The sequence below is a fragment of the Mesoplodon mirus genome, assembly GCF_964341445.2.
Source record: "Mesoplodon mirus genome assembly, chromosome: 3".
Lineage (NCBI taxonomy): Eukaryota > Metazoa > Chordata > Mammalia > Artiodactyla > Ziphiidae > Mesoplodon > Mesoplodon mirus.
Genome location: NC_138978.1, coordinates 63,684,119 through 63,709,616, shown reverse-complemented (window position 1 = coordinate 63,709,616; position 25,498 = coordinate 63,684,119). Strand labels below are relative to the sequence as shown.

The 25,498-nt window shown below is 34.3% G+C and overlaps 1 protein-coding gene across 2 annotated transcripts in view; it reads right to left on the bottom strand.

The window, feature by feature from the left end:
• The window catches only part of LRRC7 (leucine rich repeat containing 7), a gene marked incomplete at its 3' end in the record, with an annotated part of 502,056 nt that overhangs the window by 317,981 nt on the left and 158,577 nt on the right, over window positions 1-25,498 (bottom strand). For both annotated transcript variants that reach the window (XM_082614056.1, XM_082614055.1), the window contains exon 3: window positions 5,836-6,038. In XM_082614056.1, coding sequence (XP_082470182.1) covers window positions 5,836-6,038 — 203 coding nt within the window. The remainder of the gene's footprint in view (window positions 1-5,835; window positions 6,039-25,498) is intronic.

The window sequence follows — 25,498 nt, the reverse complement described above, 5'->3', positions numbered from 1 at the left end:
GTGGGGACCAAATCTCTGAGTGGAAAGCTTGCTTGGCTTTTATGTGTAGGCTCGGCACAAACAACTCCAATATAGTTGTCAGAACCCGTTCATTGGTCATTAACTTGGAGCTCTATTTTACCTGCTGGCTGCTGGCAAATGATTCAGGTGCGGTTTTTTTTTGTTTGTTTTGTGTTTTTTTTTTTTTTTTTTTTGCTTATTTATTTTCTTAAGAGTCCGTAGGGATTTCTTCCATTTCATGGTCAATGACTGGATCCAAGCCATGACAAAATTTTCACCAGTCTAAAATGTCCCTCTTTGATAAATTTTTGTCTGTTTTATATTGGATGATCAATGTCTTAGCTAAACAGCCCTGCATGAGTGGTCAACACAGAATCGTGAGCACCATGCAAGTGTTTTTCGGTAGCCCTTGCCTGGTACCTGGCTTCTCAATGTCTGTTTTCTTCCCAGAAGAAGCAACTGCAGATATGCAGGTGCTTTTTTTCCCTAGCATCTCTTAGCTCACTGACAATATTCTACACTAGACATAATATTGTTAAGATGATGAAGCATCTGGGAAGCATGTCCTTGAAAAGCGGTCTAAGGAACTTGGAAACTTGTCTTGGAAAACAGAACTCTAAGGCAAAACAGAACTCTAAGGAATTCTATGAATTCCTTTAAAATATTTTAAGGATCAAGGCAGTAATGCCAGAAGCATAATTCCTCGTCCAAGGAAGGCAGGCCTTAATAATCTTAGTAGCACTCTGAGTGCCCAGCCAAGTTTTAGATGGATAGATAGGTGAATGGATCTATACCATCAACATACTGCAGAACTTTCTAACAATCAGAACTTTCCAACAATACAATGGTCTACTTCTTAATTGAGTGACTTCTTCCATAATAAAAAGGTTCATGGAAAGGTTGGATGACTATTATAATAGAAATAAGAGGTAGACATTTCTGCACTGGGGGGAAAGTTGGACTAATTTCTAGTTATAGGATCTTGGAAAGCAGTGGTCCCTGGCAACACTCATGGGGCACAAAGCAAAACTTTAGTGATACATTTTGACTTGTTACTGTAGCACAATCTATTCTATCCTAACTAACACATAGTCTTTGGTGTTAGTTTTGGATAGGAATTTAATATCCCATGTGGCCTAAGATAAGTTAATTAACTTTTCTGGCCTTGATTTGCTTATTATAATAATTGAGGGCTTAAATAAAATAATTTCCAAAGTTGCATTTACTCAAAAATGACATAACGTGATTCTGTGAATCAAGGAAATTCTCAGGGGAAGTGGTGGTATTAGCCCTCACAAATGTGCAGGTGTAGCTATATGGGTCAATAACCTATCTCTCACTATGGGCAGAGGGTTGTTTTTCTAGAAGCTGTCTTTGGAGATTTCAGTTAGAAATGACATCATGCCACAACATTTTTTGAGAGAGTCAATACCCAGAACTATCTTGAAATGTTACAAAATCTTACTATTGTACCCCGGGTAATTAACATAGAGAATTTCCTTTATCTGTGGGAGGAGAATGATAAATACCAATTATTATTATTTTTCTATTTCAGGTACTCCACAAACATTATCACACCAAGTACCCTACCCTCCTATGTATCTATCTATTTATCTATCTATCTATCTATCTATCTGTTTAATCCCAGGAGTTGATGATATTATTTTCCCAGCTAAACAGTTTCTCCTAGTTTCTGAAGAAACTGAGGCTTTCAGAAAATAAAATACCTTCCCAACTAATTAGCAGTGCTAGGAGCTAATCCCAGGTTTGTCTGAGTCCAAAGCCTAAGTTCTTAATCTCTAAAATACATCTGGATAGTTTATATGGGGAAAACTTTGTAAGTACAGTACTGCAGATTTAGTCCCATCCTCTTTTATACGTGGATAAATTAACCTCTTCTACCAAATTCACTCTGTGTCTTTCAATTTTGGTCACATATTGACTTTAACAAAATTATTTCTTTAATCTTTTTTAAAGTTCCTCTTCAGTTTCAAGAAGTTTCTCTGTAGGTTTTCTCTTTATTGCTCTTCTTTTTCACATTTGTCTTCCCACTCTATTACTTCATATATAATATACATCTGTGATTGTCTCTTACTCTGTGTATAATTTTAAGTTTCCAGTTCCAAATAACAAGCAAAGCAGTACTAAATTATAAGCTGTGTGGGTTTCTATCACTCTGTGAAAAGCATGTTATTTTGTATTTTTACCTTTTACTACAAAAAATTAAGCAACACAGATTGAACTATTCCTAATCAAAACACTACCTGTTCTTTCATATCTATTTTTTGCATCTTTTCTAACACACTCTTGACATTCTTTTCCTAATGCCATTAACCTTGACTCTGTTCTCTACCTGCTTTATAAGAATGCACAGTACAGACTCTTGGCCAGCTAGAACATTCTCAGTATAAAATATCGGAATGAAAATAATTTTTAAAATGTATAAAAGGTAATTCTTGCCATAATGTAATATCAAGAATAAAAATGGTTATCTCATTACTCAATAAATCTGAAATCACAATGGTAATAATGTCAAAATAATACCAAGAAAACAGTAAAATAAGATGGCAGACAAAAAATACTTCACTTAATCTAACTTTGAAAGGTTTAAATCCCCTAAGGGCTCAATACTTTGCCTACAAGTCCTTACAAACTTTGATTAAGAGGAACTTTTCCTCGCAAAACAGCGATTTTATAGCATTTTGTTTGTGGTGTACATTGTGGTAATCTCTCCAACAGTTCTTCCACCTCATTTCCTTGTGTTGCAGCCAGTAACCACAACTCCACAGAGGTGGCCCATCATTGTTTAACCCAATCAGAGTAATCTCATTTTTCTTGACATAGTGTATCCCATAGCAAATAGACTGGATCGACAATGAACATGTGACACAATTAAGGTCAATGAGACCTAAGGACAAGTTAACTGAAGAATTCTGAGGGAGACACTTCTCGTCCTTCTCAGAAAAAGAAAGAGTTTTCAGAAGCCAAAAATGTCTAATTTGGGATGCTGTGGACGTGAACACTAGAACAGTTCTAGCCATTCTGCCCCATGAGAGAAAGCCAGCCTCAGAATAAAGCTGATCCCACACAAAGCAAATAGAAACATACCAAGTCTGGAGCTTGTTCTGAGATGCATTTTCCACTTATGTGAGCCAATCAAGCCTATTTCTTGTTTAAATCAGTTTGGATTGGGTTTTGTATTACTTGAAACACACATAATGAGCCCTAATTGATATGTCAGTCCTTTTGTTTCTTAATTTACCTATTTTTCTAATAATGTACAATTATATCCATGTATTATTATAATAAAATCTCAAAGTCAGATAATTTAGATCATATCTCAATAACAGATACTTTAGAAGAAAGGAACTTACAGGGCTGTTTTAGGAAACTAATAATATTGAACTTTGGGAGTCAAAGAAACCTTGAGAGATTATGTGAAAGGTCTTTGAAATAAAGCATACCAATAACAAAAGATAACAATTTCTCCTGAATTCTAATACATTGCAAAAGTGTTATTAAATCCTCGGTTCACTTGTATTATTTTTATTTATTGTTAATCCAAGCTCTCTTCATTACGCCCTTAGTGACTGACTTGATATGTAAAACTCTCCAATGGCATTTTCTGCCTGATGCATCAAGTCAAACAATGCTGTGTAACTCTCAAGACCTTTCATAATCTGGGTTCCCTCTGCTCTCCCTACTTTACCTACATATGTCAACACTCTCCCACTTGCGCCTGCAGCTGCAGAATCTTCACAGCTTTGCTGCTCCTCTCCTCCCCCTCTACATATATTCCATCTTAGTTTTTGCATCTGTGCTTTTTGGTCAGGCCCTTCCCCATCCCCTCCAAGAGTGGACCTCTTCTCTATACATAAGCCCTACCACAGGATTTGGTTCTTTGGCTCTGATTATACTTTATTGTGTATTCACCTCTAATGCTTCAGTTTTCTCTGTGATTAGGTTGTCAGATCCTTGAGAGCAAGGGTTGAGATTTATTTCTATTATAACCCCCCTAAAACTTCAAATACTGTGTTGCAGAGTAGATATTAAATGAGTATGTAGTTGATTAATTAACCATGTTTTTACTATTTGTCTTATAGACTCTGTTGCATGCATCTAGAAAAAGATTTTAAATGGCTGGATTGCCTTAGGGCTGCCAGATTTAGTAAATAAAAATATAAAATGACCAGTTAAATTTTTATTTCAAAGAAATAACAATCTGTTTTGTGTTTTAGTATAAGTATATCCAATGCAATATTTGGGATGGAATTATACTGAAAAATGGCCTGCTTTTTAGTTTAAAATTTAAACTCTACTGGATGTCTTTTATTTCATCTGGCAATTCTAGATTGACCTGACCTAAAAAAACACAAAACTTCGTGCTTAATTTCTTAAATTAGAGCTAAATGCCACATTTATGAATTGCTTAACCTTATACAGCCCTACTAATCAAGTCCTGTAGTACATGAAGTTCTCTGCAGTGTTTCATCTAGCAGCAACAACACATAGATTGATTATCCATTATGTGAAGGTCACCATGAATCCTTCTGTAAAGGGAGGCAAAGATGAATAAGAATGAAAGATTCATCTAAGATGAATAAGCTCTTTCCTTCTACCCTCAAGTAGTTCATAGCCTGGAGGAAGACACAGCCCATTTCAGTCCAGCCTCCACTTATGTGCAATATGGATGTTAATCCATATGGCCAAATTTTTTTTAGGTCTAACTCAGCCCTCCTGGGCAAAGATTCAAGATGACACTATACACACAGGTTGTCATAAATGAAGGATATTTGTTTTGAAGTACACATTAAATAGTTCCTGTCTCTGAAGTGTTATATAAACACTGTAATGCATCATCCTAAATGAAAACAATTATTCAAAAATCCTTTTCATCAGAACATTTTACTCTGCTTTTGATATTAAGTTAGTTTTTATGATGGGAGATATATTTTTCTGGTTCTTGGATATTTAACATGCATTTTTTTTTAGCGTAAGCAATGGAAATGTATTGCATGACATTTTTCCCCTCTTGGCCATTAAGTTCTTCAGGGTTGAATGTCATTCCAGCAACTTAATCTGAGTCATTTATTTAGGTGAACAATAGGATCCAATGATTTAGATTTTGAACCTTCGGCTGTGTGGCCTTAGTCTGCTTTAGCTAATCTCTCCAGTGTTTTCTGGTCACAGGAGACATTTTCTTTGCATAACATAATGGCAGTGTGTGTGTATGTGTGTGTAAAGTTTGACATTAGTTAAAAAATTTTAGCTACACTATATTTATAAATTATATGCCATATAAATTCAGTGATGTTTGTAATAACAAAAGATTTCAAATTCTAGAAATAACAGCATGTTTTTCATAATAGTATACTTGACTCTTTGTGTGTGTGAGTGTGTGTGTGTATGTAAAAGCATTTCTTAGACTTGTAACATATAATTCAAGGCTTTAAAACAATGTCACCTTAACATACAACATACAAATTTTCAGTTCTGGAATAGAGGGTACCATATTTTCCCTTTCTTTTCTAAACATAAGCTATTGATCTCAATCCACCAACCTGTTATTTTCTTGGAGATCATCTTAAGTTAAAATAAAAAGGCATATTACATAAAATGATGATTTCAATGGAGTTCAATTGGTTATTGGCATATTACATGAAGTTGCAAATGGAGTCGCATTAAAAGGTAATGAGAATATTGGGAAAAGTTATTAATTTGAATGATTTGTCAATTACCTAGATAGAAGGCTGTAGTTAGCATTATCATTATGCCAAGTCTCTGGAGTTATGAAATACTCATTTGAAGTACATATTTTAGGTTGTCAAAAATTACCTTTGGTAGCTCTTCAATTTGATTGGCATCTAGGTAAAGTTCCTCTAATGTCCGTTCAAAGTTAAAGACCTCCTTTGGCACCTGCTGAAGACTGCAGTGGGAGTAATCTAAAACTGAGATGATTTCTTCTTCACCTCGGAAACATCGGCACGGCACAAGTCGGCCGATGATTTTCCGCTTGGTGGTCATCTCCAGGCACTGCACTAGAGAAAAACAGAAAACAAACCAACTGCTTAACCACCTGCATTTGGAAGGCATTCTTATAATATTTAAAGCTTAGAAATTTACTTATGTTGTATATTTTATAATTATATAAGGCCGTAAAGAAGTTTACATAAGACATGCACATTCAATAGATCATTTAATCCTTAAACAGCTCTCCAAGGTATGTAAAGACACGTTCTTATTCCCATTTAACAAATAAAGAAATGGATTCAGAAAGGATCAGAATCCCATCATCACACAGTTTTGGAATGGCAGAACTGGGCCAGAATACAATCCTGACTTAGTGCAATGCTTACACTCACACTTGAAACATGGAACGATAATATGTTTTTTTTTTAAATTTTATACAAATTGCAGTGCAGAACAGAAACCTCCAGAATTTGTTGAAAAAAACCCACATTTCTCTCATTTCTGCAAAATAGTCAAGTTTTACTCATAAGGTTTATGATATCCTCTTTTTGACTCAAATTTATTCCATTAATCGATAATTATTTATTAAATACCTAATATGTTCCAAGCATTGAACTAGGTACTGGGGATAGAGAGATGAATTGAACAAAGCTCCTATTGGAGCTACAGTTGTATTGGTTATTCACTTCAGAATAAGAATCGGTCCCTGTGAATTCTTTTATTTTAATGGGAGAAAACAATCATGGCAGAAAGTTCTGACATCCTGGCATGTCTTTTTCTAGGTTAAAATGACCCAAATGCCATGAAATCTTGCACAAAATTGGTATCATGGCATCTATAACACTTTATTAAAGTTACTGTTTTTCATATCATTCTTTCCCTAGACTGCAAGGCTATTGAGGGTAGTAACTGTGTTTTGTTCATTTTTACAGTTGTATAGGTTCTTGACATATAGTAGATATTCAATAACAAATGTAAAATGAACAAATCAGTTCATGAATGAATAGATGGATACATTTGGGACTCTCTCCACAACCACCAACAGATACTGATAATTTGCTTGAAAATTTTTACATTCTAACTAAAATGTCACTATCTCTGTGAATGTCTCCCCAGGATAAATGAATAGCGTCTTCCTCTGAGCTCCCAGGGCACTAAATCACATTGCTTCCTAATTATGTGTACTATTTCCTTGTGTACTGGGTGAGTTCTTGAAGGAGAGGATCTTGTCTTATTCATCTTTGGATTCACAATAATAGTACACAGTTTGCCATCTGCAGAAATAGTACTGAATGAGCATCAATTTGAAACTCGCATTTTAGTCATTGATTTGATTTACTTATCAGCATAAACTTACTGCTGAAACAGAAAGTAGTGATAGTTCACAAAAATAATATAGCATTTTGTTTTGAAATGGCTTAGATTAAATCAAATTTGGAGGCAAATGAATACAATATGTTTAAGAGATGTTGAAAGTGCAGCCCAAAGTCATTTTTATTCCTCCTTTTACTTATGAAATTAATAAAATTATATTTTGGGACAGGTTCATGAGTCAGCTCTTATAGAAGGTTATAAGAACATGGTAATCTTTAGAAGGTTTAACTAAAACAGTAAGAAGATGGTCTTTCCTCTCCATTACTTTCTATCTCTTGAACTCCTACACTTCTCATTTCTGGGAGCTTGAATCACAAGGTTTTGTAACTTTTATTTTACTCGACTTTCCTTGAAAGCCCTGATTGTAGGTTGATCTCTACATGGGATCTAGCACATATCAAGCAACCAGTAAATGCATCTAGTAAATCTATGACATATATTAGGTACCTAGTTAATATTTGTTGAGGTTATTGCAGTTGTAAAGGTAAGTGATGATGGCTCAGACTATGATAGTTGTAGTGAGCATGGGGAGAAGTGATAGACTGGAAAGGTATTTAAGAAGCAGAATCCAAAGTGTGGGTAATGGATTAGATAAGAGGTGGAAGGGGTGCTGTGGAGAGAGGGAGAAGTCTTGAAAAATTCCCAGGTTTTTAATTTATCACTAGTAGCCACATTGACTACCCAGCTGTGATGCCATCGAGCTGACTCAAGGTGTGTATCCTGTCTGTCTCTATGACTCACAGGTGAGGAATCAATTGTTCATATGTTGTTTTTGCCCAGTTCCTTGCACTCACCATTTTGTGCTGAACCTTGTAGCTACTTCTTGATACCCATCTGTTGCTGCATTGCAATTTTTTTTATTATGAAGAGAAAAAAGAGAATATCCAGGCCTGGACCTGAACCATTTGGCCAGAGAGCCCACTGTCCACTAAGACTTTTGCAATTTAGTTCACTTAGGACTGCTTTCCCTTTTGTTGATCAGAAACGTAGCCTCTTCTAGTCATCTTTCCGGTCCCTTGTCTCATTCTTACAATGTGCTGGGCTTTCCCCCTGACCCAACTTCTCTTTCCTTCAATCCCACTAAATTCTGAAATTGTGCCTTATGTCATGATCAGTAACTTCATTGATCCTTTCCACTGAAGGCTTCCTCGCCTTCATAGTCTCAACTTAAAACATGGTTCACTTATAGCCTTTAAAAGTGGAGCATGCTGATTTTCTCATACCTTAAACACTTCAGGGTTGGAAAGTAGAATTGATATCCTCCCTTGCTCTCTAAAAATTATTAATCTTCTCTCATCCTAAAAAAGTCCTGCTCCTTTGATGGTCTCATTACCTGGTAGTAACATCTTTCTACTCTTTTTCATATCATTCATTACCACCTCTAGAACCCATTGATGACTTTGGTATCTGATTCATGGACTATCTCTCAATGGGAACTCCTTCCATTCCTGATTTATGCTCTCTACACATTATAGCTTTCAACTTTTTTTCATCTTAAATTTCTAAGTAACTTGATTGTAGTGCTACTCCATAATTTTTCCCTTGCAGATATCTAGTATGTAACATGGTAGTTCACCTTTCTTCTAACAAAGTTTCAACGAACTTCTAACCAACCAAAGTATATATAGCAATTTTGTTTTAAATGAATAGTACTTATTTTATTATAGCTATAAATATCACTGTAATTCAGTCACATTTTATTTCTTCTGCATCTTATTGTTTCTTTAAAAATTGCTTGTTTTTTCTTTGTTTGGTTTGTCTATGTGTCTTTCATAAATTCAATTTCCTGACTATCTCCTCTTCTCTTGATATAGTGAAAAATGTGTAATCTGCATATTTCCCCCTGGAATAATCTTTTAGGGGCTCTATATCTTCCTGCTTCAGTCTGGAGTGGTCACTTCACTTTTCTAGACCTGATATGTGTGTGTGTGTGTGTGTGTGTGTGTGTGTGTGTGTGTGTGAGATCCTGGAATTTCTCTTCACTGTCATTCTGTGAATTTTATATTTCCTTCTGTTTTATTCCTATTTCCTGGACCACATGTCTTTTCTTTCTAGACTTATTGGACTATAACATCCAATGGTGAAATATAACATCCAGTAACTTACTGAGAAAGAATCTACAGTAGGAACAATTTTGAGACCTCTGCATATACGAACATGATTTCATTTCACCCACAAACAATTGAAGGTTTGGCTGGATATATACTTCTAGGTCAAAAATAATTTTCTTTATAAATTCGAAGAAATTTTTAAAGTATTATTTTCTAGCTTTTAAGGTTGTTGTCAGGAAATCCAGCTCTATTACTATTCAAAATCCTGTTTTACGCCCACCTTCCCCTTTCCCAAAATATTTTAGAACTTTTATTCTTAGTATTTTGAAATTTCATGACAATGTACTTTGATGTGTTTTTATCCATTGTACTGGGTACTAGATGGGCCCTTTCACGTTGGAAGCCTTTATCGTTAAATTATGTTAAATTTTCTGTTATTATTTAATTGATGATTTCCTCCTCCTCTTCATTTTTTTTATTTTCTTTTCCTGTAATCCTGATTAGTTGAAAGTAGGAAATGTCCAGTAATTTAATTATTTTTTCTCTTGTAATTTCCATGTCTTTGTTTCTTTATTTTATTTTCTGGAAGATTTTCTCAACTTCATCTTCTGAATACATCTCCTGTATTATCTTTTATTAGATAACATATTTTTATTGTCCAAAAATTGGTTGTTGCTTCCTAAATGCATTCTCCTTTTTAACAGTATCATGATTGTATTTCAGGGTGCCATATCATTTCATTTCTCTAAGAAGATATTAGCTATAGACTTTTTTTTTGCCTTTTTCCCCTGCTCCTTGCATTTTTTCTGAGTTCCATTTTCTGTTTGTTTCTTTTCATCTTTATTTTTCATGATAGGGGTCTTCCACAAATATCTGGTGATCCCTGGCTGTCCTTCAATATTGAAGAGTGACTTTCTAAAGAACTAATTGGAAGTTTTGTATGCATAATAGGTATCACTGCAGGACGATTGGCAGCAAGCCAAAGAATGTTCTGGTCTTCAGCCTGAGGCATAGCTATGAAACAGGAGGGAAGGAGGCAGGGCACAACCTTTAAAAGAATGACATAGCCATAGTACATGATGAAAACTAGTGAGAACCAACTAGGTACAAGATGGAGGAAGATTCAACTTCCAGTGGACCTTGAGCATAATTATTCACTCATTGTAATACATTAGCATGTTAAATGACACTCCCACAGGTGCCACGACAGTTACAAGGCTGACCATAAAAGGCCAAAAAGTGGGTGGTAGCCGAATTCCTGGAAATCTCTGCCCCTTCCCCAAAGTAATTGGAATAATCCTCCCACTCATTAGCCTATGAAATATGCAGCCCATAAAAACTAACCATGTCATATTTCGAGGCTTCTTGCCTCTTGCCTTCCAAGATGGCTCACACTCTGTCTGTGGAGTGTGTTTCTATCTAAATAAATCTGTTTCTTACCTATCACTTTGTCTCTGAATTCTTTGGCGATGAAGAAAGACCTTAAATTCACTGGGAAGAGCTATGCAGTTTTGTAAATAAAGATTTAAGTCGATTTTTCTATTTTCAGTACTAAGTCTCCTCAGTTCTTTGTCTGGTACCTGTTGTCTCCAAGACTCTAAGGAAGACTATGAAGCAAATCAATTTTTACATCCCTTTGTGGGTGCTTTATAATGTAACTGACAATGTACTTTTTATATACGTGAATATAAACTACATCTTCTTTCCCTGTCTTCTTAAGATTTGTTGAAATCTCTTATCTCCTGGTGTCTTCTTTTCAATTTTGTCTCTCCTTGTGAGTATATGCATTTTAAAACTTCTTTTAGTTTAGTGGAATTTTGGTTGTAAGTATAGATCAATAAGGAAGGTGGGAGATTAACTTTCATGTTTAAAAGAAAGTTTTCCTTTAAGCCCCTTCATACTTTTAATCTCTTCTTACTTGACCTATTAGGAGCATTGGACAGAAAATTATAATTTTCTTTCAGAAACACTCTCTTCCTTTGGCTCCCCTGACTTCACAATCTTCTGACATTTATCCTTCCACTTCGGTTCCTCAATTTCAATCTTTTAAGAAGATCCATCTTCTCTACCAAATATTGACATTTATAGTACTAGAGAGTTATTCCCTTGCTAGGCTTGTTGCCCTTCTAATTGTACGCTCTCTCCCTTTCAATCTTTACAATCTCACTCACCTTTCCCATCTCTTTTCATTTAACTTTGATGAGTGATGGCTATAAAGCTTCTCAAATTTCTACTCAGATTTATTTCCCTCATCATTTCCACTGTGTGTTTTATGAGCATCTCAAACATAATATGTTCAAAATTGAAGTGATGCTCTTCAAAGGTATGGAGCCCATCATCATAGTCAAGACCTTGGACACTGAAGCCAACTCCCTGGCTGTGTGACTCTCAGCTCATATTTAACCTCTATCAATTTAGTCATCTCTAAGATAACAGAGTACATACCAAGCTCATAGAATTGTGTCTTCAAGTTTTAAGCATTCACTAAGCATTGGCAATTATTGTTCTGCCCAAACCTCCTCCTCCTCCTCCTGTGCTCTCAGACTCAGTGAATGACAATACAGTTCACCTAGTTTCTCAAGGTGGAAAGCTTGGCAATGTTCTTGACTCTTCTCATTCCCTCACTTCCCACATCCAACAATCACCAAGTCCTAATCCTTCAATAGCCTAAACATATCCTGATTCAAGTCTGTTTTTATTCATTTCAACTGCCTAGCAACATAGTTCAAACTATTTTCTCTCGCATATGTACTTGTCTCTCTCTTTCTATTGTTCTTCCACCACAGTGAACCTGGAGTGACCTTTAAAAGCACTAACATTATTATGTCACCTTCTTGCTTCAAATACTTCAATGATTCCTCTCTGCCCCCCAGACAGTCTAAAGTCTTTATTGCAGCTTAAAAGTATGATATGGTCCTCTGGCCTGACTGCTGTCTTCCACACTCACATCCAGCTCTCTGTGCAGCCTGGCCACGTACCACTCTTCTCATTGTTTTCTTTGCTCTTCTTATTCATGGCTTCCTTTGCATTTCTAGGACTACATGATCTTTCTTCTACTAGGGCCTTCAGAAATAGGGCTGCCTTTGCACAGGGTACATTTCCTTGCTCTTTTAAAAAATTTTAGATTAGAAGGGAAAGTAGCCTCTCTTTATTCAATATGTTCCAACTCTGTATGTCCTCGTCTCTATATGTTTCAATTATATGCTGCCATACCGTTTGATCACATTTTAATTATGTATTCAAATCAATCTTGTGCACTAGATTGAAACTTCTGTGAGGACAGGGACCATGTCTAGCCTTTAAACACTGTATATTTCCAGTAACTTTAGTATCTAGTTCAGAGTAGATACTTTAAAAACATTAACTGTATTAGTAAATGCATATGGTAAGTAAAGATGATTATAATGACTTTTATTTGTATAGTCCTTGCAAAATTTCAAAACAATTTACAATTTATCACCTTTTTTTCTTAATGAATAAGCATTCATATATTATTTTCTGTATTTCAATAATAAACTAATTAAGGTTTAGTGAGTTTGTAATGTGCATAAGGTCACACACAGAGTAATTAGTAGAACTAGGATTAGATCTCATTTTTCTTGACCCCAAAGTCATCATTTTTTCCCATTAGCAGACCCTGCATTACATTTACAGTGATACACATAGATCAGCATATGAGAATTTATCAAACATGAATTTATTAGTTGTTCTATACCAAACACACATACACACACACATACACACACACACTCACACACTTGATAGTTATTTACACATAGACTACTTCATAGGTGCAAACAGAATGATGGGGTAACAGTGAGGGAAATAACATCGTTCTCTTCTCTGGTGATAAGAGTTTAAACATTTTTTTGCATGTCAAAAGTATGAAAATACAGTAGGGTAGAATGAGTAGAGCATAACATACAAGAAAGCACATAAATGTTACATACATGATATATAGAAGCAACTTTTGCTTTTTCCTGAAACATGACCATTGCCCAGTATACCATAGAAGCATGTGGCTTCACATCTAGTGTATGGACATTGACTCAAAAGCAACCAGATTTCCTGTTTTACTACTATCCTTAGCAAACATCCAAAAGAGGAATTCTTAGATTTTCAGTTTTTCAAAGGGATTTAAAAAGGCAAGAGGAAAACAAGTTTTCATCTCTTCCTGTTAAAGTCCTTCCAATAAATTCCTTAAGTCAAAGATAAGAGTATTATCTTTTTTGGATTCTCATTGCATGGATTCTCTTCTCTCTTGAATCATATATATATATATATATATATATATATATATATATATATATATATATTTAAAATCTGAATTGAATAGCTAAAGGGGATTTTTCTTTTTCTATAGCCACAGCATGCAGTCAACAGTCTCCCTTTCAACACTCTCCCTGAGTCAAATGTATTTAAATAGCAGGGCTCACTAACATAGCCTAACATAGGTGAAACAGCAAAAAGACTCATCTTGCTACAGTCATCAGATCCTTCTGTATTCATAATTTAAACCAAAGAGAATTTCAACCACTTGAGAATTATGCCTGCAGTAGTTGACCCAAGCAATAAGAATATATGTATCAAAACACCTGATATCCAGTACCACTGCATTCTCTAGGATTTTAGACCCATGTATGCCAATGTTACCCTTGCCTAATATTTCATCCCTGGAAAGTTAAAGGGATAAGGAAAAGTTCAATCTTTCCAAGATTTCTTGTGATAAATACTCTGGCTGTCCTCATTAGTTGGCACAGTCTTACATTTTTCAAATGACAAATGTTTCTAATTTATTCACTGAGAAACCCTTTGCTTCACTAAGTGTGCCACAGGGATATGGAAACCTGCCAAACTCTCTCCATGTCCTACTTCAAGAAACATCTTTAAAACCATTACCTAATCTGAAGTAGTCTCTGAAACTCCCTTATCAAGACAACATACATGGTGATTCTTGGACTTCAAGTGGAGCATCTGAGGTTTGTTTGTTTTTTGATTGTTGAAATGTTCACATTTCAAAAATACTCAGATTTCATGGGTTTGTTTTCATCTTATCATTACAATATCTGAAAGCCTGCCATTGTTATCCACAATTTGATTTGATATCATTACAAGGAAACCAGTTTGTCTTCATGAAGATCAATGGACTGTTATTAGGATAAACACATTAGTGGTCTTTAATGCTGATATTATCACATCAGCAATCAAAACAAGAAATCAAGAAGGAAAGCATGGTGTCTGGTGCCAAGAAAAAGCTTTTTTAATATTTTTAATTCTGCTTTTAGACAAGTGAGTTTTAAGAATAGCAATGCTTCCATTCTCCTTCCTCACATATTTCCCAGGAATTTTCATCCACTGACTTCAGAAAGTCTCTTTCTATGAACGAGTCCTAATATAAACCATCATCTCTGATTTAGTTTCTAACTGCTTAATGAGCCACCTATCTTTAAATAAAACTCTAGTTGTCTAAAGGAGAACGTGAAAATATTTACTAAGTTCCTACTCTGTACCAGACACTGTGCTTTCCCTCTTGATTTCTTGCTTTGATTAGTTGTGTTTTAATTCTCTTAATGCTGTACTTTGGAGTCATCTTTTACTACTCCTTTCTTTCCTTCTGTATTAGGCATTCAATGTCTCCCCTTTCTTTTCCTTACCATTCAGTCAATCTAGTTCAAATCCATACCATCTCCTAGTAGTACTGCCCAAAGTAATACAGTACAAAAGTATACTATTTCCAGACACCTTTCCTTTACAATCATTTATGCAGCAAATATTTATTAAGTGTCTACTATGTGCTGGGTACTGGGTTATATGGTGGGAAAAACCAGTGGGTAAAAGAGCTATGTTCCCTGCTCTAATAAATTTCCTGGATAGTGAGGGAGATAAACATTGAACAAAAAATTAAACAAATAAATCCATACTTGTACATTGTAATAATTGCTTTAAAAGAAAATATTAGAGTTTTATCCATTTTATATATTTACACATTAAGTATCTTGATTAATCCCCTAAAATGCATGTCCATTCCCCAGTTCTAAAAGCTTCACTGTGTCTACATTTTCAATAGCAGTATTTCCCAGTCCATGTCTTTCCCAGTCCATGTCTCCGTATCTTCTTCTAAGAAATAAGCACTGTGCATTAGCAAATTAAGGGCTCAGAGAGGTTTTGTGACAAAGAAATATGCTTATTTTTGTTCAAACCAGTGTTTCCTAAACCACTTAAAATTTAAAACATGTAAAATGTTATAGTTTATCACCATAATTAGGAATTAGTCTTCTGAATCACACATTTTAGTAAAGGCTGGTCTACAAGATTCTTTAGCTTGACAATCAAGCTCTCTTTAATCTACTTTTCAGCTGTTTTATCTAGTACTTCCAAGTCTGTGCTCTACCTTAAACCACACCCAATACTTAATGTCCCTGATCCACTTTCTTCATCTATACCAATCCTGCCAATCTATGGTAATACCATTACATCTTTATAAGTCATGTTGAGTAATTTTATTTATTGGTTATTATAATGTGTTCACAGGTCTTAAAACATCACAGTAGCCGATGTTAAAGAAGCTTGTGTTTTGGAACTTCTGGGAATGACAAATAGAATGTTTTGTTTTACTCTTTAATTTATTTAAGTCCTTGCCTACTAGTCATAGTGTGCTCCAGTAGAAAAGAGATCCACAGAATCTGAGTTTGGATCATTTATTGAAGCTCAAATTCTTCTTTATAAAGTCTTCTCTAACTGTTCCAGACTATAAATAATGCTGCTTTCCTTGTCTTCCTCCTCTTCCTTACTATTATTATTGTCGTTTTAACACTAATTACCCTAAAGAACATCAACGTAAGGCTTATAGAATCAATCTGAAAAAAAATCTCGAGAGAAGATTTGTACTGAGTAGTGGCATTTACGAGCTTACTAAAAAATTTCTCCTTATTTTTACATAGGTGAAAAACAATATTTTAATACTCCTGTCCTTCTTTCTCCATACATCCTCTCCTAGAATTTTTATCTACTGACTTACTTAAATATGCAAACATGACTGTAGAGGACAGTAGAAAGCAAACTTCAAGCTTAGCTTAAAAATGGCCCAAGTTCAGGAAAAAGTTCTAATTCTATAATAAAATGTTACAGCTATGTTTCTTGAAGAATTTTGCTTTCAGGCAAGTTGTGAACCTGAGCCATGAGCAGTATGAATAAACAAATTTCTAAGTATTAGGGTACTCTCAAAGATCTAACTTTCAAAATGTGGTAACCTAAAGTAATGAGTCTCTGGAATAATATCTGAAGACTTGTTTATACAGAGGTACAGAATAAGAAAATAGAAGAGAAGTAGTCAGATATAGGCAATTTAATTAATAGTATCTTAGGTTTGGTTGGAACCTTAGTCTAATCACTTGTCTCATCCTTGAATAAATTACTCAGATCATGGTCTTATACCTTACTATCTCTTGACATATTTTGATTTTGTGATATAAGGTAATTATTTATGTTCTTAATGATGACTGAGTTATTATGAAAAAGATCAATTATTCAGCATGATTTATTGAGAAGCCAGAGATATGTATAGTACATTTAGATGTAATTTAATGAAATATTTTATTTAATAAAAATTGCAGTATATGATGGTTAATATTTAAAAAATATTTGTAAAAATTTGTAAAAAATATTTGTAAAAATTTCACCTTATGTGAAACACTTTACTCCACACTTTATTCCAAGGATTTGAATAGGAGTTTCAGTAGGAGCTAGTAAGAAAACATTTTCCATGCAGTTGTCTCAGCTCAGGGATCCTTGCCTTTTGTGATGTGACACAATGTCAATATGGTGCCCTTCACAAGACACCATGAAAGGCCCATGTTTTCAATCTGATATAAACAACTTAGAGAAAGCATTTTTAAATGGGATTTCATGCTGCTTTATATTCATTCTTCAATCATAAGTACAGATAACTTCTGATATTATCTCTGTTTATTAATATTTTAATTAATTCTGATGACGGTGGTACTTATGCCTTCAGGATAGTTAGAACAAATGTTGCAATTTTGAAACTCAACTAAATAAACAGGACTTCTGGAGATAATTTTTTAATCAATTAAGTTTCTTTTTGTATAAATCTAGGCAGTTACTTTATAATTGGAAAGATTTTAAGAGATTCATGAAACACATAAGCCTGCTTGAGGTCACCCTCGGGCTGAAAGAAGAGTAAAAAATAAAAGAAAAATTAATTTAAAAAGCTTTCTGCAAGGAAGTTAAAGGCATGTGAGAATGCACTCATAGATTTAATAGTTGTTAAATGAAAAGTTCATGAAAGCTTAAAATGGAAGAATCAGAGGCTCATTTTAAAATTGAAATATTTTGTTATGATTCTGAATTTTTTTCATTGTTAGTCTCTCATATGAGATTAAAAGAATAATTTCAAACAAGAATTTAAAACATCCTGAGTATTTAAATACTTATCTTTATTAATTTTGTAAATGCTCTATGTTATATATGGAATTTTTTGGTTTATATTCTTACTGAATTAAATTATTTAGGAGATGATGAAAGGCAACAGGATTTGAGAGAATTAAGAGAATAAAATCAGGAGCAAAAGTTTTGCAAAGAGAATTGGAAAAGGCTTAAAGAAGGCAGGTGAGCTCTTTGAATGAAAAGAACATGCCGAACTAACAGAGTCCTGCTGGTAGATGGAATGTACTTCAAAAAGACCACATGTTACCAGAATAACCATTTCTAAAATTCAAATCTGAACATGTGTAAAACTCTTCACAGGCTCCCTGCTACCTCACCATGAATTCTGCACTCAAAAGCCAGATGTATAATCCTCTGCCAAGACTTCAGTCTCCCTGTGGACCACACTCACACCTTACCTTCCAGGCCTTCTTGCCTTTGCATTTCCTGTTCTCATGAACCATATTGCTTGCTCATCTCTCCTGAGTTACTCTTCCTTATCCTTTACAATGAATTCAAGGATTACCCTTGTAGGAAAATGTGCCTCTACTCTCCCTGTTACAGGTGAATATTGTCCTCCCCAAATTCATGTGCTGAAGTTCTAACCTTCAGTACCTCAGAATGTGACCTTATTTGAAAATAGGGTTGCTGCAGGTGTAATTAGTTAAAATGAGGTCCTACCATTGTAGGGTAGGGCGCTACTCCAGTATGACTAGTATACTTAGAAAAAGAATGCATGTGAAGAGAGAGACACACATAGTGAGAAAATGGAGAGAGACATGGAGAAGATGCCCATCTGTAAGCCCAGGAGAGAGTCCTGGAACAAATCCTTCTCTCACAGTCCTCAGAAGGAACAAACACGTTGATTTAGTACTCCTAGTCTACAGCATTATGAGACAATGATTCCTGTTGAGTGAGCCACCTAGTTTGTGGTCTTTTTTACAGCAGCCTTAGCAAACTGATACAACCCCCTCTGCAGCTTCCAAGCAAAAGTAGGTGGCTCTTCTACAGAATCTATAGAACCCGGGACCCAATCTGGCACAGACTTATTAAAATTGTTTCCTTGTGAATCTCTTGAGGTAGCATTAATTAGACCATGAACTCTCTTTTTTTTCTGTTTGTTCTCTTAGTCTAAGGCAGACAGGCATTGTGAAATTCTCTTTTGTACAGATTAATGAAAAAAGGGAACAATGGAAATTTTGTTTGGCCTTAGATTCACCAACCTGTTGAAGAAGATTTAAAACTGCAATTTCAGATGCAGATAAAATTGTACAACAAAAGTATAAAGTTAGATATTCTAAAGAACAACATGTGTGATATCACAGAATGAACAAAATGTATAGGTAACCTCCTTAATTCTCAGAAATAAACATCCTGGAAAATAAGTGACTCTCAATGTCTTTAATCAACACACTTAGGGAATATAATAAACTACTTGAACCTAAAAATTTAACACAAAGAGTTAAATAAAGATTTCAGAAGTGTCTTGAAAAATTGATATGATGGTTCTCATATGGAAACGATAGGCATATCTTGTTTAGAAGTGGTTCTAATAGAAAAAAGAGAGCACTCTATGTCAATATGGATATATTAAATGGATAGTGGAGGGAAATTGAAGAACATTTTGGAGAGGATAAAAATAGAAATTATATTACCTTAGAAAATACACTATTAACCTCCAGATCATGTGAAAGATATATGAATGATGCTTTCCTAATGAACATTATCACATTGGCATGAAGAGAAAAAATAGAAGTAATGAGAGAAGAGCTCTTTAGACATTTTGGACACATAATTCTGCTCAATCAAAATTTTGCTTTTTAAAATTCAGTTATTTTCTTCAGAACATAAAAGCAATGTCTATTTATTATTAAGAATTTGGAAAATATAGAAAAGTATAATAGGAAAATAAAATTTGCCATACTTCTATCATCCAGAAATAAAGCACTATTAACATAGTGGAGTATTTTCTATCATTCATTTAAGGTTGCACTCTGAATACACACATACAGACACACACATACATGCACACACATACAACACATACAGATATTACTAAGATTAAACATGTTTTGTCGTGCTTTTCTACTTAGCATTATACTATAAACATTTTCTCATATCATTAAACATTCCTTAAAATATACTTTTTGAAGACTATGAAATATTGTTGTGAATATTTCTACCAATTTATTTGACCAATCTTCTTCTTATCCTAGAAATTTATATAGCTTGCTATTTTCCCAAATTATAACAAGTGCCTTGATAAAACAACCTCAAATATAAGTTCTTGTGCATTTACTAGGTGAAAAGAATTTGAATTTTTATTCTTCTTGATAAATATTGCAAAATTGTTCAATTATTTGTACCAATTGATATTGTCCAGAGTATTATATATGAATATCCAGTTCCTTGCACCAGTGCCAGCAGATGTTATCAGTTTATTTTCAATCTTTGTCAGTTTTATAGTGTTTAATTTGAGGTGTTTCTAATCTCTTCCTTTATTTGTTCCTCCTTTAATTTACGCTTATAAAATCAGTTTGCTGAATGCACTTGACTCAATGGATTATAAATAGGAAACACTTTATTTTTTATCAGTCACTGCCTTTAAACATCATCTTTGGGAACTCTCTTCTCGCCTCCTGGACAAGAACTTTTGTCAATTCCATACCCTTCTAAATTTTCAATTAGAGGAACAATCTCATTTAGATAATTGTATAGTTCCAATACAGTGTGTGAATAATCCAAATATTTTTGGAAGTTTTCTATTGGCCATGGTTTTTGAGCAGGTGGTTCCATTATAAGAGAACCAAGTAAATGATTATATAAAGGATACATCTTTATATGTGAAAGGTTAATAGAATTTAATCTCTCACTTGGTTGGGTGTTTTAGGTTGTATATAAGGTTAATAGAATTTAATCTCTCACTTAGTTGTGTGTTTTAGGTTGTGTGTTTACAGTACCATGAATAAATGGGGAAAATATTTCTAAGATTTTGTTCTCCATTGTCACTAATGGACTCTTTCAAATGGAAATGCCTCTTGATAGCACTTCTGCTGACTGACCTTGAAATCCAAATATTCTAAGCTTTAAATCAAGAATATTTATTTTTCTTACTGACACAGGATGCCACAGACCAAATAATTCTTTTACTAATATAAATTCAATGTTTTATTTTGTTTATAAACCCAGTTAGAGCTCAATCCACCTCTAGCAATTATAGTGGGATTAACATATGAATGCTGTCAGAACAAATCTTTTTAATTCACATTTTCTAGATATACGTAGAACAAAACAAGGTACAGAAATGAGCATCAATGGAGAAAAAATGCACCTGGTTTCTCATTAAGTAGCAACAACTGTCTCCCTAGACTGGCTCTGAACCAAGGGCTAATCTAACCTGAAGCAGAAAAGCAACGTAATTTCATCATTCTCCTGGGCCATCTGCTTAGTTCTTAAGGATGGTAGAAAAAATTCATTAAAAGGGTTTATATGCATTGTGCTAGTGTGTTTGTATGTGTGCATTGGGGTTGAGAGCATGCTGTGTCAAAGTAGGGGAAAAGTTGAACACTTTGAGATGAGTGAATATACCAAATAATTAGAGGAAACTTTTTAGCTTTTTAGATTAAGCATTTAATTTATATTGTAAAAATGTTTTTTTTCCATAATAAAGGGAATATACATATTTAGAATAATTAATTTTTTTTCTGCCACCCTCAGAGTTATCAGGAGTACTGGTGGTCTGTTTTGCAAAGATTATAATAGATATAATTGGGTAGAGTATAGAAACTAAAGGGAATTTTATCAAATTTTTAAAAACATTTTTCACTGAGAAATAGAGTAAATATGTAGTCATACAATCAAGATATCAAAGAGGCAAAAGATTTTTTTTTCTTGTTAAAAGGTTATACTTCAGGTGAGTCTCTCAGATGGTTTTCCCCAGTGAATTTCTCCCCTGTACAGATTCTCTTATTTACTACTACTCTCTTTAAAGTGATAACAATGGTTAACACATGCTCCCATTATTTTCTCCCCCAAATCTGACCTTAATGTATTGCCATCTTTGAGTTAATAGGTCAACACTCATCCAGTCTCCTAAGCTACACCTTTGGAACCATCCTCCACACTATATTTTCTGTCATTATACATTTTCAATAACACAGATGAGTCAGAGCTTTCATATGCACCCCTCTGCCCCCACCCCACCCTGTAATCATTGTTGGAATGTTAGATCCTTTTGCTTTTACTTCCTCTGACTTCTTAAATAGCTTTCTAGTTGGTTTCTACGTAGCCTATCCTGTGAATGCCGTCAACTTCTTCCACCCAGCATACCTCCACAATGCCTCGGCATTCTGCCATGCTTTCGCAAAAGCATTTCTCTGCCAGTAATGATCTTCACTCTTTTTTTAACTTGGAGAAATCTTATTCCTCCTGAAGACAGCTCAAATGACACTCCCTCTGCAAATCTCTTCCATCTTCCTCAGCATGTAAGTTACATCCCTTCTTTTGCCCTTTGACTTCTAGCATTTATTCTGGTAAATTGTCAAAGCTCATTCTGTGGATTATCGTGACCCCAACCTGCTCATCCCTGACCAAGACAGACAATTCCAGAATTCTTTACTTTAAAAGTATCCATTCTTAGTCAGCTGAGGATTCAAATTTCTTTTTTAAATTTCAAAAGAAAGTCAAAGCACTTTCATGCTTTACTATACATTACATATAGATGACATCTGAATGATTTATCATCTTCCTTATGAAATGTCTTCTATAGTCATATTTGTGTTCTAAGTAACACCTTGGCAGGTTATAATAAACATAACCAGATGCCAACTCTGTTTTCCTTCACAATAAAATATTTTGTTTTTTTTTTCCTTTAGTAAATCTATGGCTCAGAAATGCTAGTCTGCTTCTAGTACAAAATAATATGTATCAATTTTTAAAAATTATTTGTTAGTTATAAATTACAATTATGCTCTTTAAACAGTAACAAAATTATCGACAACATTGAAAGCACTAATATAATTATATTTTCAATCACAAAGATTTAAGATAATGAAGGTCTATCTACAGTATATCTCTGTGAAATAATAGTCACCCTATTTTCGTGTTTTAATCTGAAAATGACTGACCATGCTAGTGCAGAATTTCAAAAACATTATCAAATAAATGCGTCTCATATCCCCAAATTATTCACAGCAATTACTGAGATATCTCACAATATTTATACACATACACATAAATATATACACACACATATATAAATATCTTCTAATGCCATATAATCTGAAGACACTAAACATACCCAAAATAAAATGTATAAGATAATACAAAATTATTTTACTCATAAAAATATTTTTCCTCTAAAATTACTATTGGTTTGGAAATCTTTTCATTGGAAATATTTTGCCAGTTGATTATATATAACTTATACAAAGCAGCACGATTATAAGTATACTATATCAAGATATCAAGAAACCTGTATCATAATCCTAATTTTGATACAAACCTATAAGTGTTTTAAACTATTTGATGGTTAGTTTTTCATAGGCAAATAATAATTTTAGACTGAAATAGCTCAGATCTTTACCAGAAGTTATACCTTATGATTCGAATTATTTCATATACTTAGCACTGCTTTATTCAACTTGGAATACATGAGGATTTTAGGCAGTTTTCCTTCTGAGTTTTATGTTACATAATTTGCATAAACACACACATACACAAATATAGTTCTGTTCTTGTTCTTTCAAAATTATGTTCAAATCTTCATCACTTTTTAAATTTTAGCATCACTGTCTGAATAATTTGTGTTGGCTTAAACAAATAAATGTCCATCTTGAAATGTCCTGAGGGTTCAAATGGGGAAAAGATCTGATCAGATCTGCATTTGTATCTTGCTCCCCACTGAAGAATAGTTGGAAGAAGGCTCAGAAACCAATCAGGAGGTTCTTGAGGAAGTTGTGTCCAGAAAGGAGGTAGAGATGTGAGAAGTAAACACAGTAAAATATTTAGTAAATAAATAAATTAAAGTTACAATCAGTAAGACTGGTGATAGCCTGGTCATGGTTGGTAAGTCTCCTTTAGCTTGTTCCTATACTGAATACCTTTGGAGGCTGGTAGAATTTGGTTATTTCTTCCATCTCCTCATGCATGTCTCTGTTCTTTATTTTTACCACTAATCATTGTCAAATGTCTGCTTCTCACCACTGGTTCTCATCTACACAGCATTTTGGTGATCTCTACCTTCAGTATTGGCATCCAGCATTTTTCTCTTGTCTGAGGTTCTCTTCTTTTCTTTTCCTTTCTTTTGGTTTCTTATTCTTTTCCTGCTCTTACTCATTCTCTCAGGTCTTAGGATACATGTCACCTTTGTGGAGTTTTCCTGATCATATAGTAGATACTTAATAAACATATATCTTGTGTAAATTTATGAATGGATACTTCCACTAATCTGCTCTGTTTTGGGGGTTGGCAACTGTTATGGACTGAATTGTATCCCCTCAAAATTCGTAGGTTGAAGCCCTAATCCCCAACGTGACTGAGAGGGCCTTTATAGAGATAACTAAGGTTAAATGAAGTCAAAAGTGTAGGTCCCAATCCAATAGGACTGTTGTCTGTTTAAGAAGAGGAAGACATACTGGGGATGTGCACACACAAAGAAAAGGCCTATGTGACAGCAAGAAGGCACTGTCTGCAAGCCAAGGAGGGAGACCTCAGCAGAAACCAACTCTGCCAGCACCTTGATCTTGGACTTCCAGCCTCCAGAACTGTCAGAAAATTAATTTCTGTTGTTTAAGCCACCCAGTTTGTGATATTTTGTTGTTAGCTCAAGTAGAATAATACAGCAATCCTTGATGTGTATGGCTATCATAAATAAATATATTTCTTCCTTTTAATTTAGAAAACTGACCAATCATACAATAGAGCCCATAAGCTCTCATCTCTTGCTTATTTTCCCCATTTGTTTGTTCACTATCTTAGAGGCATTTTTCTGATGTTATTCATCGGTGAATGCTGGACAGTTATGAAAGCAGATTCTGACTAATAGATGACAAAGGCTTTTTTTTTTTTTTTTTTACTGTAAACTTTATAAGTGAATTTACTTTGACTAATGATAGCTCTTTGTTTAATAGCTTATACCAGCATCCAGTTTCTTCTCTGGTGATTGACATCTTGAAAATTCAGATTTATAGTCACCATTATATACAAATTAAACTTGTTTTTGGCAAAGTATGACTTTATATCTTTAATAACTAACTCTTCATTAAATTAAATTAAATGTAAATTATCTAGCATAGTTAACCAGTGAGTTGCCCATTTAACCAATAAATAGCTTGCTTTTCCTTTGATAATAAAAATGTAAATATTCAGAGCAATTAAAAGAAAAAGAACACAAAGGTCTACAGTCAAATCACTTAACTTCTAAAAGTGTGCTCCCAATCTTATTTTAATCTTGTGCTCTCTCATTCTGTATTCATTCTGAGACTCTCCAGTTTAAATATCCTGTAGCTGCTAAGCAGTCTTGGTGGTAGGAAGATAGGTTCAAGCCATCCTGATGCTTGGTGGGTTGGAAGCATTCCTCTTATATTCCTGGGTTTACAGTGGACCTGCTGAAAGCCCATGGCTGTCCCCCACTGTGACTAACACCTTTAATTACCATC